Source organism: Bombus bifarius, unplaced genomic scaffold (assembly GCF_011952205.1).
Source record: "Bombus bifarius isolate JDL3187 unplaced genomic scaffold, Bbif_JDL3187 scf7180000008178, whole genome shotgun sequence".
NCBI lineage: Eukaryota > Metazoa > Arthropoda > Insecta > Hymenoptera > Apidae > Bombus > Bombus bifarius.
Window position 1 is genome coordinate 1,109,478 of NW_022884495.1, and position 11,482 is coordinate 1,120,959.

General features: G+C 36.0%; 2 protein-coding genes across 2 annotated transcripts; both read left to right on the forward strand.

The window, feature by feature from the left end:
• The first annotated feature begins 209 nt into the window (after positions 1-209).
• LOC117209481 (pancreatic lipase-related protein 2-like) lies at positions 210-3,007 on the forward strand. Its single transcript, XM_033451566.1, has 7 exons — positions 210-249; positions 323-482; positions 597-745; positions 1,568-1,822; positions 2,109-2,297; positions 2,421-2,544; positions 2,817-3,007. The coding sequence occupies exons 1-7, from the start codon at positions 225-227 to the stop codon at positions 2,875-2,877; spliced, it is 963 nt and encodes a 320-aa protein (XP_033307457.1). The 5' UTR covers positions 210-224; the 3' UTR covers positions 2,878-3,007.
• Positions 3,008-7,667: 4,660 nt separating this feature from the next.
• On the forward strand, positions 7,668-11,482 carry LOC117209482 (pancreatic lipase-related protein 2-like). Its single transcript, XM_033451567.1, has 9 exons — positions 7,668-7,766; positions 8,168-8,203; positions 8,277-8,371; positions 8,446-8,614; positions 9,183-9,331; positions 10,052-10,306; positions 10,597-10,785; positions 10,911-11,034; positions 11,303-11,482. The coding sequence occupies exons 3-9, from the start codon at positions 8,347-8,349 to the stop codon at positions 11,337-11,339; spliced, it is 948 nt and encodes a 315-aa protein (XP_033307458.1). The 5' UTR covers positions 7,668-7,766; positions 8,168-8,203; positions 8,277-8,346; the 3' UTR covers positions 11,340-11,482.

Below are 11,482 nucleotides of genomic sequence, written 5' to 3' on the forward strand. Positions count from 1 at the left end.
ATTAGTTGAGTTGGTCGTCAATCATCATCAGTTATATCGGTCTTTATCCATTATCAATTGAGTCGGTTTTCATCCATCATCAATTGACTATCAGTCACTTACCAACCGTGCATTACATGAGTGAAAAATTATTATTTCTCATCAACGTATAAAAAAGCGGCGAAACACGAAGAAGAAGAAGTAAAACAATATCACGGTGTGTGTGGTGAATAGCGACGATAGCCATGGCAAATGTACCATTATCAACACGTTCGTATCAGAATTTTTCTAGATCGAAATACGAAAAAATCGAGTAACTTAGTAACGAAAGAAATTTTTTCAGTGTATCCTACGCTTCTTTCGATGTTGAACTTTATCAGTCCAACAGTTAAAACGGATGAAGACGGATACATAACTCACTTTGAAATCAATAAAGAACCCGTGCCTAAAAACCTCACTATGGACACATACTTGGATACGATCAACTTCACGCTATACACACGGTTGGTATTATTTTATATCAATTTCCCTCTTTATAGGTTGTCTTGTATTTGACGAATATTGCACAGGCAGATTCAAGGTACGTTCAACAGTTTCAGCCAAATATGATTTTCCAGAGAGAATCCCACAGATGGCGAGATCCTAAAACTAAATGACGTAGAGTCCGTCCGGAACAGTCACTGGAAGGCAACTAAACAAACCATTATGGTCACTCATGGTTGGTCTCACAGCGGTGAAGCTCCAGTTTGTACAACCATACGCGATGGTAAATACGTAGATACGCTGTGAGCGCAAATTCGTGATATAATTGAAGTTCCGGGAGATTCTATGACTCGAACTAAGACGAAGATACAGAACAACAAAATTACGTTTTACAATTACACGGTTTCGTTTTTCAAAAAAACTTGACTTTCGAAAGTTGCCAAGAATACGGCTGTATGAAATTGCGCGATCTAGAATTTTGAAAAGACCTCAAAATTCCGAAGTATTCTGTTTAATATTTTTTCACGTCGAAAACACCAGTATTATTCCTTTTAGGTTTAACCTACATATTGTCGAATAGATAAGGTGTCGTTATACGAACGTCAAACTGTGTCTTCTTCAAAACTACAGAACGAGATGATTTTATTCTACATTTTAGACCCGTTTTTCCAATTTTGTATTCCGGTGTGATTAAGAACTAGGCAAATTCACGTATATTTATTTAATTTCTAAACTCCAGTTTGTCGAAAATAAAGGCTTCAACGCAACTCCGTTGCTCCTGATTTTCGTCTTAATTTGAGCCATAGAATCTTCCTGGACTTCGGCTGTATCGAATTTAGATGCCCATTTATGCAATATGTGCACTGTCGGCCATAAATATCTGTTGATAAACTACAAGAATTTGACTTTGCGTGGTAGTTCGCGTTATAGGACATATATAATACTAATAAAATAATAGATTCATATTAAACTACTTGGAACATAAACGCAGTAAAAAGTATTCAATTGTTACTCAATGTGAACAAGTGTCCTACGAGTTTTGAGCTGCAGTGACCATATACTCGATAATTTAATATTAATTACGAAGAATATTTTTTGTTCTCAGGTTTCCTTAAGGTCCGAGACTGCAACGTTATTATTCTCGATTGGAGTGAGATAGCGGACAAACTAATTTATTCTGTCGTCGCAGAGATCGTACCGCACGTTGCTCAACGTACAGCTAGTTTTATAAACTTTATGCGAACTAAGGCTGGTTTGCGAACGTCCAACTTGAAAATTGTTGGGCATTCGTTCGGTGCTCAAATCGCGGGCTTGAGCGCGCGAGAGGTAGGAAAATCGAGCCGAGTGGCGGAAGTTATCGGTGAGTCACGCTGAAAATTCAATAGCGCTGATTTTAACGTCAGGTTAAAAACAGTAGAGTAGATTGATTTATGGTTAGCAAATGAAATATAAGCAGAAAGATAAATGAGGTTTATAAGATTGAACGATAAATTTTAAAATGTCGGAGATATGTCTAGATTATTCTAACTCGTAGAAGAGCATTTTCAAGTTCTATATGCTCTTTGATATAAGTTGATTTCATATTCGGCGAAATATCATTACGATACAGTAAATTACACTAAATCTCTAAGTATTTGCCATTATAGCTCTCGATCCTGCCAACGTAATGTTTCAACACAAAAAACCCGGAGAAAGACTTGATAAATCAGACGCAGATAATGTTCAAATTATTCACACATGCTCTGGACAGTTCGGTTATTATCTGTCTGTTGGTACTTCAGACTTCTATGCGAATGATGGAAGACACCAACCAGGATGCGGCATTGACTTGCTTGGTACGGAACATACTACGGAGTATTCTATTATTGACACATTTCAACTTAAAAAATATTACTTCCGTGCCTCAGTCTGTGTGTGTTTGTCTGTACGATGTTAAAAACGAATGTTATGAAACACAGGAATTTGCGCACACGTGCGTAGCTACAAAGTCTTCGCTGAATCAATTACGAATCCGAAAGGCTTCCTCGGCACACGTGCAGATGGTGCAACAGCGTACATGGGTGGTGCTACCCCCGATCCGAAGTAAGTTTTATTTTGCTACTGTTACTGATAAATTATCGAGCTTTACGCATTTCCGGGAAATTTAAGGAATCCAAAGAACGAAAATATCTAAAGGACAGTACATGTTATAATATTTAGGAGGTGAAAATTCTTGGTCCTGCATTTTTAGCCGAGTTCATAAAAGTATGAATTTGGATAGATACTTGAGAGCTAATTGTTGAATATATCTGTTTAATTATTTCTTAAAATTTAATTTAGTTAACTGGTGCTAATATATGTTAATTTCTTTCCAGTGCTAGTGGAACCTACTACTTCAAAACTAACTCTCATTATCCTTATGCTCTTGATGGATAACATTATTCTTTTGAATATTCAATATTTGGATGTAGTTTGTGCAGATGTATTTCAATATTAGTAAGATACTTGTACAGATTATGTCGGAAATTAAAAAATAAATAGCTGTTGATTTTATTGTTCATTGAAATTCGTATAAGAATCTTATTTCGATTTAGTGCAGCCGTATCCTGAATTCTTTGAGTTGATTTCGATGCAAGCATGAGCATACGCATAGCGATGCCGAGCAAAGGCGTCGTCTTAACCCTTTCGCTACGGGCGGCTTCTTCGTCGCGGCACTCCCGCTGAACGAGTCTCCACGCCAGAACAGTGCACGCGAGAAAGATCGTCAGCGGCCGCGTTCACTGCAAATCGAGCTGCTCTGACGGTGTTTTTCGAAGAGAAAAAAATTTCCTCAAAACAGAGTATTAATAATTTCTCAACACACTCACTTTTAATTAGAATTTAGAAACGAGTAACATTACAGAATATAATAATATGATATAATTGTAATAATGTAATTGTATGATACTAATAGCTTTTAATAATGGTATTGCGTGTGATATTTTTCGAAACATGGTATTACACATAGGCCAAAATCGCAAATCTTGCACTGGTATAGCGATTTGATTCACAGTTACCATCAATCGATTGTAATCGACAACACACTTCGGCTTTTTAATCATTTTTTGCATGCGAGAATGATGTTTCGTGTCAACCAATTCTTCATTGTGGAAAGAGGACAACATATTATATAGGACTGCCCTCTTGTTACACCATTCCATTGTTAATAAAAGCCTCGAGGATGTACAATACTCGTCGTATGTAGAATACGTGGTCTATAGCCGCCCGTAGTACGCCTTACGGATAGGATAAACGTCGCTTTATTTTAATACAAACGTATGCTTCAACAAATACATAAAGAAACCTTTGTAATGTATGTTTAATTTATTAAATACTATCGTTTCTAATTAATCATATGTTTTACAGATTGAGTGAAACGATTGCGATATGGAATTTACATAATCGCACATCGAGTTATGAATATATTTAAATTAAACACGTACTGCAGTGACAACGAGTATTAATGAACTTGAATAATATTCATAAAAATTGCTTCTCCTTCATGCTTCACTGACGAGGTAAGTACATATAATTTTTATTAAAAAAATATAGTTTATATACACTTAAGATAAGAAAATTTAACAAAAGGTATTAACCTTTTTGTGATCATACTTAAGATGAGAAAATATACTTAAGATAAGAAAATTTAAGGTATTAAGGTAAGGAAAAGGTATTAAGCTTTTTGTGATCTTTAATCAAAATCATTAGCATTGTCGGAAATGTCTTAATCCTTAAGATTTATCTTATTTTAATCGTTCGAAAAAATTTAATAACGTGAGTATAATCACCGTGACAGCCATCGTGTTAACAAGTTCGTTTCTCGATTATATCACAATTTTCAGACTAACCTGCGTATAGAATTAAATTTCTGAATCACCAATAGCCAGTCGCTGCCATATCCTGAAAACAGACAAGAAATTTAATTAACGTGCGTCATACATAGTCCATTGAAACTGCGGTAAGAGCTTCATCGCGTGCTTCGTTTCGGGAAATAGACGCAGAGCACGAAGGATATTTATCGAAGCGCTATCGAATCCTCGAGGGATTGGTTTCTCGTTTCTGTGCGACGGCATATTACGCACTGCTCTTAGGAGCCATGAAAATTCTATTACAATTACGCAGACATGTCTCCAACAACCTCGTTACCGCATCGATTAAACTGTGCACGGTTTCCTATTTCGTTCAGTAATCGTGTACTGCAATCGATAAACAGTAGTTGCGAACACATGTGTCAACGACGAACTTTTGTCCTTTCGTCTACTCCGCTATCGTCTCATTACAAGCTTCAGCGCACATGCGTGCAGGTCGCCACAGCGAAAAAGACGTCTCCGTCCAACGGAACGAGCGTCGTAAGAGCTACGAATGATCATGCTCGAACTTATTGATATTATCCGGAGAGTATGCCACGCGAAGCGTGTGGTCCGCAAGGGTACGAGTAAGACGCGGCGAGGGCGAAGAAGATGCGCTGGAGTCCTCGTCGCGCCCACGAGCTCAACACGTGCAATTTCCAGGTGCACAACTAATCGCGAATTCCGTAATTTGTCGCCTAACAGGCGCACTATAATATCGCGATGGCACATGTAAAGCAATCCAGTGATCGCTTTGAAATGCTATTGGTATTGCATCTTTGAAGAACGCGAGCGAACGAACGTCTTCGTGCATCTATTTCGTATCACTGATCGTTGATCCGTGCTGGTTCTTTGCATACTGTCGCGGAAGCGTGCAATGCACTTGAGTACGTGATGTACGTGGAATGTACTATGGCAGAAGAAAGAAAGAGCGGTTCTATGTGTCGTGTAGTCGCGTAATTAATAAATCGTTGGTCTTTTTATGTGAATATAATAATTTGTCGCCGTGGGACACGGAACGGGTGGGACAAGCCGCCTCGGGGAAATTTTTTGAACTTATTTTCCCTGATTGAACTCGATAAAATAGTAATTAATAGTTTATTACGAACAGACATGATAGCAATTAAAAAAGAATAAAAAATCACCACCATTCACCTTGATAGATATGTAATTTTAATGTACCTGAGACATTATCATTCATTTTTCATTAAAAAGATTTTTCATTATAAACATTTTACGTGTAATCGAATGACAAATAAATGTTGAAAATGTAAATTGTTTTGAAGTATAGTCTTGCACGATAATATTTTACCCTGTACTTGTTATCTTTATACCAAACGTTAAACGTATTAAATGGGATTACATAATACTCTTTATAAAAATTCCTTCATAAAGGTTGCATCGTTATCATCATCAACTGCCATTAGATAATACTCTCTCTGATCCGATGAATGAACTTTACCCTTTGATGTTAGATTTACAGGACTCTTTGAAGTAAACGAAATACTCTTATACCCCTTACTTATCTCTCCACTATTTCTTTCTTTCCAAACGATATTTTCTACAAATCTCCATAATCTACGCTGGTAAAACCTTACCTGATTTTAAAACTCAATTCTAGTCTTGGTAAAATTATCCACCTATCTGACTTCCTTAAGAATGCAATCCGTAATAACCCTGATAACGTTCAATTTTTTACGTCGATTAAAACCAATATCTGAGAACGCGAGATGACATTTAAGTGGAACAGTTTCCACTTGTCCCACAAGAAACAACGTATTGTATTTACGTTGGAGAAGGTAAATATTTTTGTTGGCATTCTACGTACATGAATGGTTAATTCACAAGAGTTGTTACATCCAAGATATCATCATTCTTGTTAGTAAACCGAAGATAAGAAAAGACTGTTACGAGTAATGCAATAAAAGAACAAATAACAAAACAGAGTTCGAGATGGAACGATGTAAAACTGATTTGTCTATGATAATTTATGATAAGCCATAGCCTGCGTATACAAGTTTCGAATCAACAGACGCCGTCTGTAAACTACTATGCTGCGACTATCCTAAATTAGTTCGTAGCATTGTCTCGCAGTATGGGTCAAGATTACGCACGATTTTCCGTAGGAAAACATGGCATTGTTGCCAGGGGAAGGATAACTGGAATCGGGTCCCAAAAACCCACTTTCGGTCTCTTAGGGGATGACGCATATATTTGAAATTCCGATTATTATCGAAATATCAAATGACCAAGATGTGTCATAAAACAGGAATTTCAGAGAAGCATTTAAAAAATAATTAAGCGGAATGGGAGCACGGGTCAGTTCTGATGGAAATCTCGCATCGTTATTATAAATTCTCCATGTCGACCATAAAGACAGCCACATCTCTTTCTAAGGGAAACGAGTTAACAGTGATTTCGTGAGTCTAAAAGACGACAAACGTCCGTTGATCGTTTGAAGGTATGCAATTTTTTGATCTCTAAAGTTATTTAATCAACGAGTATCTACATCCAATATGTCAAACCTAGCGTAATCAGTAAAATGACGTGTGACGTCTACGGTGAAACATATTTGACAGTTGAGTTTCGTTTACGATGTTACAAATAATCCCCTGCTTCGTCTTTCGAAGCTTAAGACACACTCGAGCATAAAGCTTGTTGGGGAAATGGTTACTTTATCACGAAATAAATTATTTTTAATAACAGTTTGCACGATAGTACGATTCATATTAACGATAATAATTTCGATTCGATAACGATCTACGAAGAAATCGATGGTTAGTCTCGGAATAGTTTAATCATCTAATCACGGGTTGTAGTAATTTTCTCTAAAGACAACTGAAGTGAGAAAGAAATCGTGAATTACAGTCTTGGATCTGAAAATTTTCAAGGATCACAAAATCACAAGTCATGGATGAGATAATAGCGACTATGATAATTTTCTGTAAAAACAATTAGATTGAAGAGAAATCGTAAATTACAATTTTGGATGGATCTTATAATTTTCAGACGAATTCTTACAATTGATAACAGATCGTGAGTGTAATTATCGAAAATATACTGACATGTGTTCCGAAAAAAAAAAATAGAATTCTGTTATTATCCATGATGATGATAATTCACCTTAATAACGAAAGGTGCAGCAACATCTGATTACGATCCCTCGTTTAAAAAATTGCAAACACCTGTTTACTACGTAATTCGTGTCTATCGATTGTTTTGAAAACCTTAGAGCTGTTAATTAATTAACTAATCATTTAAAATAGTAGCTATTAAGAACAATTTACGTATGGTCAAAATTTCCATCATAATGAATTACATACAATGTTCACATCTGTTCAAAAACGGTCCAAAAAGCTTGAAACAGATATAAATAACTAATTCGTGGCGATATACTTCATAGAATGCATAGTTCTCTTAACGAGTAACTTGTAGCAGGTAAGCAGAGTAAGACTAAAATAAGCGATAGCCTCGATAAAAACAAAGGGCAGACAACTAATTTTAGATACAGTACCATTATTGTTCTTTGTATTACTCGAAATATTCACGTACTGTTTAACTTCGAATCTAAATTTTGAACAGCTTAAAAAGAAGCTTAACATTCGTAGTGAACAAATGTAAATTATCTATTTTCGTGGTTGAATCAAAGATTCAAAATAAATATTCAGTAGAATTCAGATTTTGGAGAATTAAATTTGGAGACTTCCGAGAAATAAATGAAATTATAACCAAAGCAAGTAATTAAATATCTTTGCAATTAACTTAACTTAACTTCGCACTTAAGATCGTGCTTCGTGTTAAGATGAAACAATTCACCTTAATTTTCTAATTATTTGTAGAAGATTCATCAGTGCGAGTCGGCCATCGTTCATCAGGTGAGTATCAGTTTCTTATCAATTGTGCGGTGCTTGAGTGAATAATCATTGTTTCCATCAAATCTATAAAAAGAAGCGGCAAAGGAAGGAAGCTGAGAAGTCGATCTATACCGCGGTGCGTATAGTGAATCACGATAACAGCCATGGTAAATGCATCATTAGCACTATGTTAGTATCAGAATATTTTTCGATCGGGAAAAATCGAATAATTCGTAGTTAGAACGAAAGAAATTTTTTTTCAGTTTACCCTACGTTGCTTTCGATGTTGAGGGAAGCCAATTATACGATTCTACCAACCAAAGAAGGAAATCCGTCTCTGGTTAAACTCGATGATAACCCCTTACTAAGTGAAACAGAGTTGACTCTTTTCGGTGCCAATGTGGAAACGATCAGTTTCACGCTTTACACGCGGTTAGAATTATTTTATATCAATCTCCTTCTTTATGGGAAATCCTCATATACATTTTGTACATTTCTGTCGTAAATCTACTTACGGGAATCATTACCTTGAATTTTTTAAATCACAGCAAAACACCCTAACGAATTATATCTTTTCTTCCTAACGTGCAATCAGAGTTCCCATTCGAAAAGGTTAAATTTTAAGAAAATAGGAGCCTGCGATTTAATGTCATAAAATTTGCTCTTGCTTTATCCATAGGGGCGCGTAGCTAGAGAATTTTTGCTAATTTTCAAGCTTCTTTTCACGCAAGTGCTACCATAGAATTTTGTCTAATGTTAACCCTGTTACATTCTTTCCATCATTTTTATTATATCTTCCCAACATTAGAAAACATGTTCAGTTTGAACTTAATATACGAGAAAGCGATTTTGTTCGCTAAAATCAGAGTAAGACCGAAATGTGCAAAAATGTGCAAAATGTGGGTTAAAACTTTGTTTCCAGCGAACAAACAACTGCGTTACATGAATATACATTCGAAATACGTTTAACAGCTTCGCTCAAACATATTATTTATTCTAGACAAAACAGTAGAAATGGCGACGTCCTAAAATTAAACGACATAAACTCGGTTCGAAAGAGTCATTGGAACGCAAACAGACAAACCATCGTGGTCACTCACGGTTGGAATAGCAACGGTGAATCTGAATCATGTACGCTCGTACGCGATGGTAAGTAAAGTATCATCGATGTAATATAACAAATACACCTAAAGTGCTAAAATTCGTGTCAAATAATTGAAGTCAGTAGAGATCGTGTGACTCGAAAATAAAAATAGCGAAATTACGTTGCACGTTTGATCTTTCGAGAAAATCGAGTTTGAAAACTTGACAAATATACTACAAGATATATCGAACTATTCGAAATTTCCAGTGAGTTTTATCTTTTGAGTAAAATTATACAGACTAATATTTTAACGCCACTAAATGCAAATAAAATTCCTGATTTCTTTCGTCTCGAAATGGTATAACACGAGACGTTTGATAATATATTGCTTAATTATTGATCGTGTAGAGGCAGACGATTGGTAAGAGATTATTCTACGTACGAAAATAAATCGGAAATATAGAATAAAATTAGTTCGTTTGAAAATTCGTTTTCGAGAAAATTGCATTTGTCAAGCACACGTGATCGAACGTATTCGAAGCCTATCTTCTTCAAAACATGGCCTCAAACGTGACAACTTTATTCTACTTTGCAAGCTTGTTTTTAAATGTAAAGAAATAACAGATTTATACTAAAAATACTTGGAAGCTAAAAATAGTCAAAAATCTTCAATTCGCATCGAACATCAGCAGATATTCTACAATTTACGAGCAGCAGTGGCCATATCTTTGATATTTTAAAGTTATGACAAGCAATATTTCCTTTTCTTTTTTTTTTGTTTTCAGCTTTCCTTAAGGTCCGCGACTGCAACGTCATTGTCGTCGATTGGAGCAAGATAGCGGATCACACGGATTATATCGCTGTTGCAAAGAACGTACCACGCGTAGCTAGCCGCGTAGCTAGTTTCGTGAATTTCTTGCGAACTAGCGCTGGTTTACACACGTCCAACTTGAAGATTATTGGACACTCTCTCGGTGCTCATGTCGCCGGCTTGAGCGCGCGAGAGGTAGGAAAATCGAGCCGAGTGGCGGAAGTTATCGGTGAGTAACGATATATTATTAAAGTGGCATTCTAAAGTTCTGCGAGAAAATTCAGTAGCGTTGATTTTAACGTCAGGTTGAAAACAGTAGAGTAGATTGATCTGGTTTTGCAAATGAATGATAAGCAGAAAGATAAATGAGCTTTGCAGGTTTCGACGATAAATTTAAAAATGTCAAAATATGTTTACATTATGCTAACTCGAAGCAAAACGTTTTAAAAACATCATACAACAAAACGACATTATGATACAGTAAATTATACTTAAATCTCTAAATATTTGCCATTTCAGCGCTCGACCCTGCCAAGCCATTGTTTGAACACAAAGGAGCCGGTGAAAGAGTTGATAAATCGGACGCGCAAAATGTTCAAGTTATTCACACATGTGCCGGATATTTGGGTCTGGATATCTCTGTTGGTACTTCCGATTTCTTTGCCAATGATGGAAGACATCAACCAGGATGCGGCGATGATTTGTTAGGTAAGTAACGTGCTTACAGTATCGTCTGTTACTGACAATTTTCGATGTAAAAAATATTATTTGCGCGGTTGTGTGTGCGCGCGCCTGTATATGCGATACTAGAAATCGAATTTTATGAAACGCAGGATCTTGCGCACATGGACGCAGTTACCAATACTTCAGTCAATCTATTACGAATCCAAAAGCTTTCCGCGGTGTAGGTGACAACGGTGCAGCAGCATTCATGGGTGGCGCTAACCTCGATCTGCAGTAAGTTTTATTTTACTACTGTTACTGATAAATTATTTAGCTTTACGCATTTCCGGGGAATTTAAAGAATCCATAGAACGCAAATATCTATAGAACAGTACGTGTTATAATATTTAGGAGGTGAACATTTTTGCCTGGGTCGCACGCTTTTAGCTGAGTTCATAATAGATACTTGAGAGCTAATTGCAAGATATATCTGTTGAATTATTTCTTAAAATTTAATTTAGTTAGCTAATATATGTGCTAATATATGTTAATTTCTTTACAGCGCTAGGGGAACTTACCACTTCGAAACTAGCAGTTAATATCCTTATGTTCTTGATGGATAAAATTATTTTTTCGAATATTCAATATTTCGATGTATTTCAATAATTGTAAAGTACTTGTACAAATTAGAAAATAAATTAAGGAATAAATAACATTCGATCTTACCATGGCTTGAAATTTA